We start from the raw sequence: 17430 nt of genomic DNA on the forward strand, positions 1-17430 counted from the left end.
GTTTTGAAAGGTCATAACAATACTGTGGTTTAAGTCTTTCAAAATAAACAATGAATTGCTACACTTCTTAATAAATTTCTCATTAACTTCTCTTATAATGAGATACTGAGCTTCCACATGAAAAACTGTACAAGACATTGTATAGGTGAATTTGTGTTCGCATGTGATTAAGAACACAATTTCCCATTTATCTGATAAATTTTATTAGTTGATAGCTTTGATACTTACATTTTATTGAGCGATTTTGCTAGAAACTGTCATTTTTAAGTGGCAAGTTTGCTGAAAGAAGGCAAGAACTGTTCACTAGTGTGTAGAAAGCAAATGATCATAAATGTAATGGCAACATGTCAACCGTTAAGCAGAATAAATTCAGATTTTTAATTTTTTTAATATTATGTTTTATATAAAATTTGAGATGCATGTATCTTAATTGGTATTATTACTGGGGAAAGAAAGATCAAGGATAATTAAATATACATATGCAAAAATAATACAATAATACAATCTAATTTTTTCTGCATATATAGTTTTTGCTGCAATCCATACGTTGTCTAGTCTTCCTTGCAATCTGTATGTTGAGAACACAGCTTTATTAGCAAGGATATATGCTCACTGGTATAATAAAGGTAAATGTATACATACCTTCTCAAGGCTAGTGCTTTTGTACTTTGTCCTTATGTGGGTGTGTCTTTTTTCAGAGATCACAGGCTGAAAGTAGAAAATTGTGCAAATGACTCATTATAAACCACCAGAGAATGGCAGGGACCATTAAAAAAGAACTGGTTTTTAAAACATGGATTTAAATTCCACCTATATTTTTCTTTATAGATTTTATTTAAAAATTAATTTATTCAGTTTTCCTTAAAAGAAATTCTTGTGAATTCCTTTTAAGCAAGTTATCAGAACTTTGGTACTAGGCTTTAGTTTGTATCCATAGATGTACTTTTGCATTTGTACAATTAAATCTTAAAATAGAGACTAATATCTGAAAAGAAATCAATGGAGGAACTTAGAAAAACAAAGCTTTATATTACAAAGGCCTTATCTGGATAGACTATTGCAGCTACCATATGCTTACTTGGAAGAAAACCTGTAAGTGAACAAAGCAGACTAACTTCTGAGTAAAGAAACATAGAATTGTGATATAAGTTTCTGATTTTTATTACTATTGCCTTGTTAAACGTGATAAAGTAGTGCAGATAAGATGATAGGCCAGATACACTATCATGCCTGCCTGCATGCCAGTGCTTTAGAGAAATATATAAATTATTGTATATATCCATGTATGTGTAACACATTTATTCCGTGCTGCTAACATGTGTTTAAATAGTATGTATGTATCAGGTCTTTTGTTTCATTTGCAGGAAGAATGACAGTGGAATTACACTTTGGATTAGAATGTCTTAAAATAAACGAGCTCACAGAATACCTCATTAGAACAATTACGTACTAGATTTTCAGAGTAAGGAGTGGCACTAAAATGAATCTATGTTGAATGACGTGTTACTCTCAACTTCTTTGAAGCAGTGTCTTAATCTCAAAACGATCCTGTTTCATAAATTAAACTGTGCATCTCTTGTCAAATGTTGCACATTAAACCCATAAATCTGTGTTTTCCTGAGGCAAATAAAGCACTCGGACTGCTACACCATACTGTTCTTGTTTCCATGCCCTGGAAATTCTTTTCAGATTTGAGATTCAATTCAGAAAGAAAAGCCAGGTATATTATGATTATGATTTTCAATAATTTAGCTGAAAAAATCTTGACTTTGAAGTTGTTTAAAGTTTCATTGTTTAAAGTTATTGTATCTCTTATTCAAGGTAACCTGTCAAAGCTCACTCTTTACAAATATTCTATGCATTCATTTTTAACATTTGAATAATGCTATCCATTATACATTTTCTCCGGGAAAGTTATTCAGTTAAATAAACCAAATATAAATAGCATAGAAACCACAATTAAAGATTAAAAGCAACCAAATTGCTTTGTTGTTGTTGTGTGCCTTCTGACTTATGGTGACCCCAAAAGGAAATTATCACAGTGTTTTCTTGGCAAGATTTCTTCAGAGGGCCTTTGCCTTTGCCTTCCTTTGAACCTGAGGGTACCATGGTTGGAGTAAGGATTTGAACCCTGTGTACAGAAATAGAATCCAACACTCAAGCCACTACACTATTCTGGCTCAATAAAATCACTATAACTTAAAAAAGGAAAACCTGAACAAATACAGAGATCACGGCCAAGTCCTGAAAACATAGCAATTTAATTCAGCTAGAATGTTTCTGGCACAAATGTGAAAACCAGATTTTTTTTCCTGCAAATCCAGAGCATTTATTTTAAATTAGAGGACTTTGATGGTACTGTAGAAGATATATCAGATGTGAATGATACAGGGATATAAATTATATGTATAGTGCCAATGAAATGTTCCTACAGTCCAAAAATAATGGAACTACTTCTATGAATGCAGGGTAATCAGAGTTGCATATTTACTATAATTGGTTAACTTCTTCCAGTATCAAACTCCTTATCTTACATGGCAAACAGGCTTTGATCCAAAAGGAAGTTAAGCATTTTATGATATAGGAATAATCAAACAGATCACAATCAGATTTTTATATGGGCTTAGGGAACACTTTTATTCCTCGCCCATATAAATGCATGAATCTATGCAATTCATATCATGCCTGTGCATATGTTGGCCAAGTTATTTTTCATCACAAGTTTTTCATAATCAAGAAAATAGAACTGGAAATCCAAGCAACCTTGGATAACTCCAATTAGTAAACGGCAATAGGCTTTTAAACTCTGTAAGGTTACTGAATATATAATATACACAATTTCTTTGAGAACAAATAGAGAACCAAAGATCAAGTATACAGGGTTACTTTTCCTAAACAAAGAAGTAAAATTTTATTCCAAGCATCTACCAAGATTTGCTTCCTATGTAACCAGATTTCTTTTTAATCTATTAATGAAGTATAAATTATGTAAATTATCAAAACTTTAAATTTTTAAAGATAATAAAGGAAATGCAAGATTAACCCAATATGCAAGTATCACTATTTTTTAATGACAGGTCATCTTTATCACTGTCCTTTCCATTCCATATTAGAATCATATACAACAGTGAAAATAGCATTTTCCCAAACCTATAGCCTGAACTGACTGATTTAATAAACCAAACCTTCTGATAGCAGATTATATGCATTCATTTGTAGTTATTTAGAGACTGAGATGGTTCTAAATAGGCAATTCTAAATAAACATGAATAGATAATTGTCAGAATCCTGTTTTTTAAAAGTAACAGATTCATTTTTTAAATACCTCTGGAATTATGAATAGTAGAACATTTGACACCAAGAATTTAGGCCCTATGTTGTGTGCCCTAAGAAAGCTTAAGATATCTGAGCTAGAACTAATTATATAGAAAATTGGTTTTTAAAAGTGATATAAAATAAATGAACTTGGGAAGTGCAGCTTAATAGCTTCTTTGAATAATTAAATCAAGGACATCAGAGTATACTAATCAAACGCTTTGAACTGGAGGATGTGAATTATCACTTATAAGAAGTCTTTGGCTAAGCAGGTTGAATAATAAATGAAACTGTTGTCTATATTTTCATTCTTCTTGAGGTTGACTGAGGGTAGAATACATAAAGGGCTCACTCAAATTATTATATGAAACTAGTATGTCAAGGGGATTTCCTGATAATATTCATAATGTTTGTCTTTATTTAACTTAGTTTTCCTTCTGTACGCAGTTACAATTGTAAGACAGAAAAGACTGCATACATCCTCAAAAATAGCAATATCTTACTAAAATGATTTGCACATATGATGACATTTCTTGTGCCAAGTATAAGAAAAAAAGAAATAGAATAATAATTTCATAATTTTATGTCTTCAGCAAGAAAATAATCTACCTGAGGAAGACAAGCTGACTGAGTAACATGCGGACCCATCTTCCTTTGAAGAAAGAAGTGGATGGGCCTATTATTGAGAATTATAGTAGAGGTTATCTTTTGATCTGAATTATGATTCTGCATTAAACAAGTTTCACTTTGCATCAGCCTCTACTCAGATGTTTTATAGAATTGTTTCCATGTAAACTCTGTTTCAACAATTTGGTGCTATATTAGAGTTGAAATAAAGACAAGTAAATGTGGATTATAGTTTTGGTGTGCTGTTACAGTAGCCATCCATGTGTTTGTGCTTTAAGTATAACTTTGTTTACATGGTAACAATAGATAAAAACACAAGCACTCTGAATTACACTTTAATGCAGGAAGAATCCTTACCATGCAGTCAATGGGCAGTTTACCACTGAGTTAGCAGATATGCTGTTTCCCTGAGCTGATGCCTATTTACTTAAAAATGTGTATGTTTAATGGGATATACTTCCAAGAGAATATATTGCTCTTTTCTTCACCAGCAACATTATTGTGCTTTTTGTTACTTATTTATACATTCTACTAGCATAAAAACATCATATGTAATAGAAAAATAAAGTTCACTAATTTGCTAAAGGACTTCTGCTAGCAACATATACAGATAACTTATATTTCAGGCCCTTCCACACAGCCACATAACCCAGAATATCATGGCAGAAAATCCCACAATATCTGTTTTGAACTGGATTATCTGAGTCCACACTGCCATTTAACCCAATTCAAAGTAGATAATGTGAGATTTTATTCAGCTGTGTGGAAGGGGCCTAAGTCAGCTCTTTTGACTGCTCCAGCCCAGTATTATCAATTTTGGTTTCAGATTTTTTCTCCTAGCCCAACCTTGCTTAGTTTCTGAAAACAGATGTGATCAGGTTTGTTTAGGGTGGGTGTGGTAGTAGTATACCTTATGAAACTTCAGATTAATTTTCTGAGAAGTTTATAAAATGGCTGTTCATCAACATTCCTCAGAAGGCTGCTCTAGAATTAATGTATTTTTTTTATTCTAAGACACCATTGACTGTAAAACACACACCAATTGCAGTACCACCAACAGAAAAAGAGCTTTATTTATAGATCTTATTTATTTATTTGCCCTATTTATATCCCAGCTTTTTCTACCCCGAAGGGGACTCAAGGTGGCTTACAATAGAGGTAATTATTCAATGCCAAACATGTACAATTCCAAAATTGAAAGTAAAGATTAAAACTTATTAAAAATTTAATATTTTAAACATTACATTCTATATTAAAATTACACCATCCATAATCATAGTCCAAGCCGTTCCATGGTCATTGCACATTATTTCAAATCTGTTATTTTCTTATATATAAGAAAAGCAATTGCAATTCTAAGACGCATTCAATTTTTAGAGATGTTCATATGGAGAAAAAAGTGTGTCTTAGAATCTAAGAACTAGGATAATTCATTAACTTATCAATAAATAGGAAACAAAGAAATAATGAGTCATCAGGTGAAGAATCCTGTTGAAATAAATGACAAAATTTATTCTGCTTTGGGATTTCATTTTGAATAGAATCAACTTGTTAGAGTTAATATTGCTATCACAATTTATCATTCAAGTGAATTTAATCCTAACAATTGGAACTTTTTTAAATTAAGAAAACTGGCTTTAATTGGTACAGTATACTACCATAATGCCATTTATGGCATTAGTTGTGCTTTTAAGACTAAATTAGCCACATTTTCCATTCATCAAAGCAGTATATAAGAAAAATAAAACTTTATCTACCTAGCTGAATGTTTCCAGAACTAGCTCAAATTAGTTTATCAGAAGGGTGTACAGCTAAGAAAGATAGTGCTAAAACAGTTGTTATTTCACTTTTTAATTTAAATACAAACCTTAGCCATTGAGATTTGTCTCTTAAATGAATAACTGTTACAAACAATGCTACAGGAATTCATGTTCTAATAGCAATTTCTGTTTAAACCAAGTTGCCAAAAGGTTGGCCTAAATAGCCTTAAGTATGGACAGTTTTGTACTCACTTACCTGGGAGTAATCCTATTGAATGTAAGGGACTTTCATCTGAATAATAAAGGCATAAGACTGTGCTTATGTACAAAATGAGATGGCCTATAAAGCAGGAACTAGCAGAGAATGGGAAGGTATATTTATAAGAACATTAGAAAACTATAAGTTTTCAAAATATAAACTTCATTGGTCCAGTTCAAGCTATTAGTCATACCTATATATAGAAGCACCTAGTTCTTTAAAGGATCTACTTGGAAGAAACTAAAGAAATTCTTAAAGTTGCAACTTTAATGCTTGAAATAAGTTTCTACTTTTAATACTAAAAACAAATACCTTTATAAACATTTCCATAACATGACAGAAATCAATTTTTGTTTACAATGACTATCTTTGAACTAAACACTGAGCAAGAAAGCCTATCATTTGCTACTCTTGTAGTGTTTCTAATTATTATTATTATTATTAATATTAATATTCTGCCCTATCTCCCTGAAGGAACTCAGGGCAGCTCCCAACAAAAAATGGCTAACATTCAATGTCACAATACATTAAACAAAGACAAAATAAACAACCTTGCCTAATCTCCAAAGTAAATCCATAACTATAACAAAGTAAACAATAAATAAAATTAAATAACATTTAGCCTCCTGTTAACATGTATTAAATATAATAACCATGTATTTTAAAAGATAACTTCCCATGTAAGCCTACCTCATGATATTAAAGATATTTCAAAACTCCTTATAAAGTCATGGTAGAACATACTGAAATACAGCTCCTATATCATTGTCTATAAGGCAATGAAAGGGGAAAAAAACATGTCATCTGTCTGTGAGTCCAAGGAACACTCAGACCTGTCTTACAGTCAACTACAATGTGTGGGTAATTTCCTATGATATAGATCGAAACATACCATTCAGGCCTTTCGTTTGAAAAAACAAGAATCTTAAAAGAACTGACATACATGATTCAAAATAGGGATGACTATGAGGCATTCCAATCTCTCAGCTTACTGTTTACTATTAATCTTTTCTTTGCCTTTGTTTGCTCACGCTTGCCCCCTTTCCTTGTTATTTGGAATGCTTGTGTACGTAAATGCTGTAGACACCCAATGTACTATTACCACCTGTATACAAGCTCACAAAATTCACAATACAAAAGAAAGAAAAGGGGGGGAAACCACATCAATCCCTGACGGTGCTAAAATATATCCCTTCACACCCACAACTATAAATAAAAAGGGAGATGATAGATGAATATATAAAAAGAGAAACTGCTTTGAAATCAAGCCCTTTTTAATTGAACATATATGCATTACAGGCCTATTAGATGGAGGTGGAAGGAAGAAAGGAAGGGAGGAAGGAAGGTGGAGGGGGAGCTCCAAGAGCAATGGCAACAGCGCCGTCCCCCATTGCTGGCGCTGAGCTGAAACAAACGGCGCCTGCAGCAGAAGCAGCATTCACCACGGCGGCGGCTCCCCTTGCGTTCCTGCTCCAGCATCAGCTGAGCGCGGCTGTCACGTGGTCGGGGTGTCGAAGGTCACGGCGCGGCTCACAATGGAGCTGTCGGAGCCCGTGCAGAGCGGCTTGCAAGCCCTGGCCGATCCTGGCTGCTTCTCCTCGGGCGCCTACGCCGCTCTCCTCCAGGCCGCTTTCCGGAGCTTGCTCAGCAGCCAGGCCGAGCAGGCCTTCTTAGGTAAGCCCGCGCCGTTGCCTAGAGTCGGCAGGAATGGAAGGGAAGCCGTAATGTTTGGATTCTTTCCTGAGATCTCCTTGCAAAGTGAAAGCAGAGCGGGGTTCTTCCTTCCCTTTGCTCCTCTCTTCCTGGTGCATTCATTGTTCAGCCTGGTTGCTGTGTCTCAGCAGCAGCAGCGAGCCACAATTGCTTCCCCTTGAAACGCAGGAAGTGTCCTCTTGCACCGAGGCAGCCACCCACACACGGCCTTTGTTTCGTTTCTTTCTGTTATGGTCGGGGCCTCTTCTCCATTGCCCTGCGGTTGTCACTTCCTTGCAGAAATGTAAATATGCCTTGCGCTTGGGTGTTTTGTTTTGGTTTTTTGGGCCTAGAAGCAATAGCACAGCCTCTCTCTCTCTCTCCTGAAAGCCCAGAGCCTGTTGTGTATGGCTTACTGTCCTTTCCCTTCGCCCTTTCTTGTCGGTTTGTTCCCGCTGCTTTTGTATATATTTAAAATTTTGCCCAGAAGAGTTCTTCTGGGCAGCCCTGGAGTCACCTTTTTGTTGTTGTTGTTGTTGCAAAGGTCAGAGCTGTAAACGGGTTGATTTATTTTTCGGAAGGCGCAGTGGAAACAAGCCTCAAGATCAGTTGGTTGCTCCGAGCTTCACCCCGGGCTGAGCACAGTGTTTGTGTGCCTTCTTTTTTTTATTTCAGGCCTCGCGCTTTTGCCTGGGCAGTTTCTGTGTTTCAAAAGCAAAATTCTGCACCGGCGGTTGTGTATGCTGGCAAAGCAGCCTGGCTGCTGTTGTTCCCAGGCTTTGCTTTGCATTGCAGGCAAGTCAGGAGGTTGTTTCAGCCGCTCGCCTGAATCCTGGGGAGCAGCTTGCTTTGCTAACGCGCGGCCTCCGGTAGGAACAGGCCTGAACTGCAGTTGTCGAGCAGATAAATAAAACTCAGGAAACAAATCAGACCATTTGTGTGTGTGTCTAGAAGGGCTTGTAGAACACGATTGTATTAGGAGCAAGTCGGTTGAGCCAGCTGAAGGCTTATATTGTAAGTAACCGCTTGGAGAAAAATGGTTTCCTAAGATTATCTCGCCTCCAGTTTCAAATGGGAGAAAGAAATCCTAGCGCCCTGCCTACCCAGAAAAAGGAGAAAGCCATGCTCTAAATGCAAGTTTTCCTTGGTTATTCAGCAGCACAATTTCCTCCGCAGCTCCTCAGTTGCCAAGAAATTCCAGGCATTGATTGCATATGAAAACGCATGGGAAGGGGAAAACCAGGACACTGTCTGTAGAAAATTCATGAGAGGTAGGCCTTATATTCCAAGGCCTGAACTTTATGGGAAAACCCAACATTAAATGCTATTAAAACTAACGTGTCAGAATCAAAGTCTTTGGGGAAAGTATGTGTATGTGATTAAAAGGAAGTTGAGATTTTGCCAAAATTAGGTATGATTGATTACAAAGGGAGTTTTGTGAGACAAGCACCAGAGTCAATACTATGCTTACAGGCTGTCGATATTGTATGCATCCTAATGGACCAACAGCTATTGCAGTCCTACTCAGTTAGTCTATCTGTAGGTAAATATTCAGAATATGTATTTTAAACTAACCCCTCCCACCAAATAAATCATCACCAACCCGTTTATTTTTAGATCACCCAGATCTGGAACAGATTGATCCAGCAGTATTAAAATATTGCCATGCTGCAGCTGCAACTTGTATAGTGGAAGCTGGAAAGCAAAAAGCTGACAAATCTGCCATAAGGTATATTCCTATTTTAATGCCCTTCAGGGGTTGAGTTTTTATGTCAATTTGATTAAAACTTACATGAGTTGTACTGGGCATTAAGTTTAACACTTTCTATTTTTGATTTTCCTTTTAGCACCTATTTAGAAGACTGTAAGTTTGACAGAGAAAGAATTGAACAATTTTGCACAGAATACCAGGTTTTTAATCTAGTTTTGCCCACTTTTACCCCCCATTTCATATTTTAGTTAATCTGTATAAGAGACAAACATTTTCCCTCTTCCCATTTACAGAAAAATAAAGATAACTTGGAAATCCTATTGGGAAGGTATGTCATTTTGATATTATGAGACTGAAATATTGAATATACTTTATGGAAAGCCCCACTGATTCATTCTGAATATACATGGCTTATTGGCCTATGCATTTTGACTAACCCTGTATATATAGCTGTTGGTTTTCAATTCTATTATAACATAGAAGTGTAAGAGACTTCTAGAATGAATACAGTGAATACAACTTCTGCAGAATTTTGTCAGTTGTAGTAACATGCTTCCTTAAATTGAACTTGAAGTACACTTAATTGATCTATATATCAATGAAGTGTGCAACAGTTTATTACCAGGCATAATATAACCTAACAGATAATTATTGTATTCTCCAGTACAGGGAGATGTCCACCACATATAACTGATGTTTGTTGGCGCTTAGAATACCAAATAAAGGTAACTGAATTATATAATTTATTTTACTATTTTTCTCTTTGTGTTAAATTTTGACCTTTTCCTTTCATTACTACTTTAGACGAATCAGCTTCATAAAAACTATCACCCTATCTATCTGATGACCCTAAATGTAGAGGTACTGTACTCATCCTTAGCATTCTGTAATTATTAATAAACTAAAGAAATGTCTCAGGGTTTGTCATTTATTAATTTTGTGTTATTTGGGGTTTTTTGTTCCTTTAGAACAATGACTCAAGATCTCACCAGGATGTTAATTTTAGTTGTTCCATGGAGCAGCTACAGGTATATTTATATCATCTTTGTGTGTATCAGTACCCAATATCACCAGAGTAATTACATTTTCTACCAGGAATCCACTAAAAGTAAACTTCGCAAATATGTGAAAACATATTATTTTTCCTTTCCCTTTTGAAAACATAGAATGATTATTTACTTTTATAATTTCTGAATATGGGGTTTCAAGTTAATACTAATGTAGGAATATTCAGTGGGGAGTGGGAAGGGAACAACTCTTTCAAATATGTTCTGAAAGAGAATATACATGTTCCATCACAATATAGTTGACATAACAGTGCAGGCAGTACAGAAATCATCTTTCTTGGGGTTTTCCTCAACTTACTTAATTATTATAAACTTTTTTTGCATTAGGAAATTTACATTGTCCAGAGCTAACAAAAATAAATTTAAAACAGAACTTAAATATTTCCTTTTAAATTCATGTTCAATCCTATTTACTCTTACCTGAAATAAAGTGCCATTGGAGACAGTGGGACTTCTGAACAAACATTCATAGGAGTGTATCTGTGGAAAACAGTAAACATATTTTAGTTTGATATACCATTTACTGAAAATTCCGTCATTTTTAAATGATGGTGCATCTGAGAAAACCCTTTAGGATTGCAGCCTTACAACTTTGTTTGATTAATTCATTTGTAAATGACACTAAGTGGCAAATCTTATAATCATTGTAAAATGTCCCAATCTTAGTAGCATAACATTCCTGTTCTACACATTATGCATGTACCCCTTACTAAATATGGTAGAAAGGTTGTATGCTTCTCAAAGATCAGGAACATTTCAAATATAGCCACAAAGGTAAAATATTAAATAGATAGCCACAATTTCACACAGGTAAATTTTGTATCTTTTAAAGGACAATAGAGATTCGTATAACTTTTAAGACATGCAAGCAACCAGATAACTACCACAAAAAAAGTTGTTTTCTAAAGTTTTTGCTCCATGTTTTAGGATTTAGTTGGAAAATTAAAAGATGCAGCTAAAAGCCTAGAGAGAACAACTCAGCAGTAAATGCAGAGGTGCCAGTCTACTGGATGGAAGACAGAACATGAGATGATTTTTCTTTGTTTGTTGGATGAAACTATGATAACCTTTGGCCAGTACTTTGTAAACAAGAAGACAAGATTTGTTCTCAGTCAAGACTATTGTATTTTAATAACATGTCTTACAGAGATGTTTGTTAATCAACTGTCTCTTTTCCTGTTTGCTTACTGTTCACTCTTTTGAGGAAAAAAACCCTTTCATTTTTCCATTTCTTATTTCTAACCTCTAATAAAGAGAGAGAATTGAGTTTGTGTGTCATAGCTGCCTTATAATAGTGGGGTTTGTTGGGAAGGCTTTTCATGAAGTCCTTTCTGTAGAGTCAACATTCCAAGATTAACCTCCCCAGCAAAAATCACTTTCAAGATCCGTGGACCTCTGAAGCTAAGGAGGACTTCATTGTGTTGTAATTAAGCAGTCAGCCTGCTTGTATCTCATTTGGCTAAAGGGTTACAGGTTTTTTTAGTGATTCACACGCAAAGGTTGAGACACGAAACTGTCATTCATCTGTTTCAGCTCAGATTTACTCACTAAATATTCAGTAGTTTATGTAGATAGACAATGGCAGTCGTGCCCTTAATTGCACCAGTCGGTCCCTTTTCACTTCAATGCCGTTGAATGGTTATAAATGGAATGTGACCAGCCTTGTCTCCGCAACTTAAAACAAAAAAACAACCCTGCCCTCTCCCCCATCTCGCATTTCCCATTAGCAATTATATACCCAGCCTGGGAAAGGGGTAGGGATTCGGCACAGATTTATAAAGGGAAAGGGGGGGAAAACATGTTTCAGTTTCCGCCCTTCTTTGTGTTTTCTGTGATATCATAGCAAAAGGACTAGTAACATTCTCTACCTGGAAGAGAGGATAACCATATTGCCAGTAGAAGGTCCAGAGGCTATCAGTCCTTGTAGTCTGGAGTGATTATCCTATATAATATTTGTTCTCTACTTGGAAGAGAGGATAATCATATTGTCAGTAGACGGTCTGGAGAATCCTTTTAGTCAGGAGTGATTAGCCTGTATAATATTTGCAAATAGAGAGAACACCCTGTCCATTTGATGAAGTGTGCTGCATTCTAGGAAAAGCATATTCTGGATAAAAATGGGGTAACTAGGGGGTTTTTCCCCTTCTTATGGAAAACTCTTAGAACTGTAGGATCCCCAGCACACTCAAGGGCAAGATGCCCAAAATCCCCCTTCCCCAATATCTACATTATGTGTGTGAGAGAGGGAGAATGAAGGGGTGCAGGATAAAAAGTCAATGCTGCCCAAATTTGTGGGAGGGGAGACCTCCATTGATGCACGGTAGCCAATCTGGGTGGTTTTAATTTTTTTCAGCATTAAGGAAGAGAACCATCCGACAAGAGGGGAAAGGCAAGGATATCCTCTTCAGCAGGCATGGGCAAACTTGGGCCCTCCAGGTGGTTTGGACTTCAACTCCCATCATTCCTAACAGCCTCAGGCCCTTTCCTTTCCCCCCTCAGCCAATTAAGTGTGGGGGGGGGGAGCTGAAGCTGTTAGGAATGGTGGAAGTTGAAGTCCAAAACAACTGGAGGGCCCAAGTTTGCCCACTCCTGGTGTACACTTATATACACTAGTTCAAATCAAATAAGCCACTTAAGGGGCTGAAGGGGAAAAGGAAGAGGCCTGAGGCTGTTAGGAATGATGGGAGTTAGGAATGGTGGGAGTCCAAAATACCTGGAGAGAGGGCCCAAATTTGCCCATCCCTGCTCTTCAGTCATTCACATTTAGGGTTTTTAGAGTGATGGTTAGAGGAATGGGACCTTCATAAACCAGTTCCCTTATAAATGTCCCCAATCCTCCTGCCCCAAATGACTAACAACCAGAGAAGTACTTTCTTTCTCTGGGACAGAGGAAAATCCCCCTTCCCTAACCACCAGGATCCTCAATACACAGCTGTGGGGCTCACATTTTATTCGATGGGACCCCCTGGTTTTTGAGCTTCAAGGAATTGAGTTGTGCCAGTGAAGATGTCATTTAAAGCAAAATCCTATCGACTTGGATTGGTGTGGAAGTTGGGAGCACTTTCTTCCCCCTTCCCCCATGCCCTTTCCCTCAGAGATTACATATTTCTCTTTCCAAAAATATTCTCTTAACCAAGAGGGTTGAGATTATGACACAAAATGTCGGCAGGAAAGTGTAAATGTCTTCCCGTCTGAATCGCTTTTTGTGTATGGGTTGAGGGGGAGAAGTCATGTTATGAATAAAACACCTGGGGTGTCATCTGGATGCCACTCAAGCCACGAACATTCGTGGAAGTTGGGAAGGTGGACATTTGTGCCCATTGATAGCCTTCGGTGGCAGTTTCATCCTCTCCATTAAGGGAGATCGGTATCAATGGAAGGAAAAGACAACTCGCTCTGAAATTCCCAGCCTGAAATGGAGGGAAGTCCAGCCCCCCTCAGAAAAAAAAAGACCAAATAGAGCTGGGTTTGCGCTCTTTATAATGTCGTTAGTGGTGTATAAAGCCTTTCTTGTCCCTAGAAGAAGCGAGGAAGGACCAAAGAGAAGTTTCCCATGTTCTTCCCCTCACACACAAGTATATAGATGTATCCCTTGACACCATTCTCCGTGGTGGAAAATGTCGCTATGAGGTGGTGGGCCCCTGTCAGCGGGGAACCAAGACAAAATAGAGGCGACCAAAATGTGTGATAAATCTCATGAAGGAGAGTTAATGGAAGACGAGGGTGAAGATGGGAAGGAGGTGGAAGACGTGGGTCGTCTTGAAGGCAAGGGTGAAGAAGGAAGAGAAGAAGAAGCGAAGGAGAAAGGCGGGAAGCGAGGAGGCGTGCCTTGATACTGAGGAGAAATTGACTGAGTGGAGAAAGTGGAAGAAAGACGACTGTTTGGTTTTGGGGGTTTTTTGCGGGGGGGGGGTCCTCATATTATGTTTCCACAGGACACAAAGTATAACATAAACATGAAGACCTCGCAGCTCCTTTGGGGTCGTGAAATAAACACGGGTCGAGCCTATTTCGGGGTCTCAAAAATCAGGGAGAAGGAGTCCAAACTGAGGGGACGTGCCTTGATGTTGAGGAGACATGGACTCTGAGGGGGGAAAGTGGAAGAAGGACGACGGTTTTTTTGAGGGGGGGAATCCACATGTTATGTTTCCACAGGACACATAAAGTATAACATAAACACATACATTATAACATAAACATCACCTTTGGGGTCGTGAAATAAACTCTGGTCGAGCCAATTTCGGGGTCTCCCAAGTCGGAGAAGGAGTCCAAACTGAGGGGACGTGCCTTGGTGCTGAGGAGACATGGACTCTTGAGGGGGGAAGTAGAAGAAGGACGAGGGGTTTTTGTGAGGGGAATCCACTTATTATGTTTCCACGGGACACCTAAAGCATAACATAAACATTAAGACCTCGTAGCTCCTTTGGGGGTCGTGAAATAAACATGGGTCGAGCCCATTTCGGGGTCTCACATGTCAAGGAGAAAGTGTCCCAACTGAGGGGATGTGCCATGGTGCTGAGGAGACATTGACTCTGAGGAAGGAAAGTGGAAGAAGGATTAGGGTTTTTTGGGGAGGGTTATGTTTCCACGGGACACATAAAGCAAAACCTCACAGCTCCTTTGTGGTCGTGAAATAAACACGGGTCGAGCCTATTTTGAGGTCTCAAAAGTCAGGGAGAAGGAGTCCAAACTGAGGGGACGTGCCTTGATGCTGAGGAGACATTGAGGGGCGAAAGTGAAAGGACGAGGGGTTTTTTTTGGGGGGGGGGGGTCCACTTGTATGTTTCCACGGGACACATAACATAAACATCAAGACCTCGCAAGTCCTTTGGGATCGTGAAATAAACACGGGTCGAGCCTATTTTGGGGTCTCAAAAGTCAGAGAGAAGGAGTCCAAACTGAGGGGACGTTCCTTGGTGCAGAGGAGACGTTGACTCTGAGGGGAGAAAGTGAAAGAAGGACTAGGGGGTTTTGTTGGGGGGGGGGCACTTGTATGTTTCCACAGGACACATAACATAAAGATCAAGACCTCGCAACTCCTTTGGGGTCGTGAAATAAACACGGGTCGAGCCTATTTTGGGGTCCCAAAAGTCAGGGAGGAGGAGTCCAAATTGAGGGGACGTGCCTTGATGCTGAAGAGACATTGACTCTGAGGGGAGAAAGTGAAAGGACGAAGTGTGTGTGTGTGGGGGGGGGGGGGGTTATCCACGTGTTATGTTTCCACGGGACACATAAAGCATAACATAAACATCAAGACCTCGCAACTCCTTTGGGGTCGTGAAATAAACACGGGTCGAGCCTATTTCGGGGTCTCAAAAGTGAGGGAGAACAAGGAGTCCAAACTGAGGGGGACTGAGGAGAAATGGGGTCACTGAGGGAGAAAGATAGGGAAGAGGACGACACAAAAGACAGGTGTGAATGGGTCAGCCAAAAAGCAAGGGACCACAGTTATGTCAACCCAGAAAGGGTTGGGAATGAAAGAAGACAAAGGGCTGGGAATGAAAGCAGGTAGAGAGGGAGGCGAGGGAGGAAAGGCACAACACAGGGACTGCCTGTTTTAAGTCCCTAACAAATGGGAGGCGTCCCTTGAAACTGCACTTCCACAGTGTTTGAGTTACTAAGACCCGCGAGTCTGCCTCGTGTGTGGAAGAAGAAAAGCGATAGAAAGCCTGAGGAAGGACAATGGAAGGAAAAGGAGCTGCTTCGTGGGGGGGAAACCTGGGAAAAGGAAGGGGCCTGAGGCAGTTAGAAATGGTGGGAGTTGAAGTACAAAACACCTGGAGGGCCCAAGTTTGCCCATCCCTGATCTTCAGTAATTCACATTTAGGGTTTTTAGAGTGATGGTTAGAGGAATCGGATCTTCATAAACCAAGCTCCTGAGAGCTGTTCAGCAGTGGAACTCTCTGCCCCCGAGTGTGGTAGAGGCTCCTTCTTTGGAAGCTTTTAAACAGAGATTGGATGGCCATCTGTGGGGGTGCTTTGAATGCAATTTTCCTGCTTCTTGGCAGGGGGTTGGACTGGATGGCCCATGAGGTCTCTTCCAACTCTATGATTCTATAAAATGTCCCCAATCCCCCTGCTCCAAATGGCTATCAATGGAATAGTGGGAGTTGAAGTATAAAACACCTGGAAGGCCAAAGTTTGCCCATCCCTGATCTTCAGTAATTCACATTTAGGGTTTTTAGAGTGATGGTTAGAGGAATCGGATCTTCATAAACCAAGCTCCTGAGAGCTGTTCAGCAGTGGAACTCTCTGCCCCCGAGTGTGGTAGAGGCTCCTTCTTTGGAAGCTTTTAAACAGAGATTGGATGGCCATCTGTGGGGGTGCTTTGAATGCAATTTTCCTGCTTCTTGGCAGGGGGTTGGACTGGATGGCCCATGAGGTCTCTTCCAACTCTATGATTCTATAAAATGTCCCCAATCCCCCTGCTCCAAATGGCTATCAATGGAATAGTGGGAGTTGAAGTACAAAACACCTGGAGGGCCCAAGTTTGCCCATCCCTGATCTTCAGTAATTCACATTTAGGGTTTTTAGAGTGATGGTTAGAGGAATCGGATCTTCATAAACCAAGCTCCTGAGAGCTGTTCAGCAGTGGAACTCTCTGCCCCCGAGTGTGGTAGAGGCTCCTTCTTTGGAAGCTTTTAAACAGAGATTGGATGGCCATCTGTGGGGGTGCTTTGAATGCAATTTTCCTGCTTCTTGGCAGGGGGTTGGACTGGATGGCCCATGAGGTCTCTTCCAACTCTATGATTCTATAAAATGTCCCCAATCACCCTGCTCCAAATGGCTATCAATGGAATAGTGGGAGTTGAAGTATAAAACACCTGGAAGGCCAAAGTTTGCCCATGCCTGCTTTTCGGTAATTCACATTTAGTGGTTTTTGGAGTCATGGTTAGAGGAATAGGATCTTCATAAACCAAGCCCCTTATAAATTTCCCAGGAGGAAAAAGAAGAGTGGGTTCAGGTTTTAAGGTAGGGAAACTGAGCCTGGAGGGACCA

The 17430-nt window shown here is 38.9% G+C and overlaps 1 protein-coding gene across 1 annotated transcript; it reads left to right on the top strand.

The window, feature by feature from the left end:
- The first annotated feature begins 7403 nt into the window (after nt 1–7403).
- Nucleotides 7404–11697, top strand: COMMD3 (COMM domain containing 3). Its single transcript, XM_060782386.2, has 8 exons — nt 7404–7635; nt 9271–9382; nt 9501–9564; nt 9658–9692; nt 10029–10089; nt 10169–10225; nt 10333–10392; nt 11359–11697. The coding sequence occupies exons 1-8, from the start codon at nt 7497–7499 to the stop codon at nt 11416–11418; spliced, it is 588 nt and encodes a 195-aa protein (XP_060638369.2). The 5' UTR covers nt 7404–7496; the 3' UTR covers nt 11419–11697.
- Nucleotides 11698–17430: the final 5733 nt, after the last annotated feature.

Source organism: Anolis sagrei, chromosome 6, assembly GCF_037176765.1.
Source record: "Anolis sagrei isolate rAnoSag1 chromosome 6, rAnoSag1.mat, whole genome shotgun sequence".
Classification (NCBI taxonomy): domain Eukaryota; kingdom Metazoa; phylum Chordata; class Lepidosauria; order Squamata; family Dactyloidae; genus Anolis; species Anolis sagrei.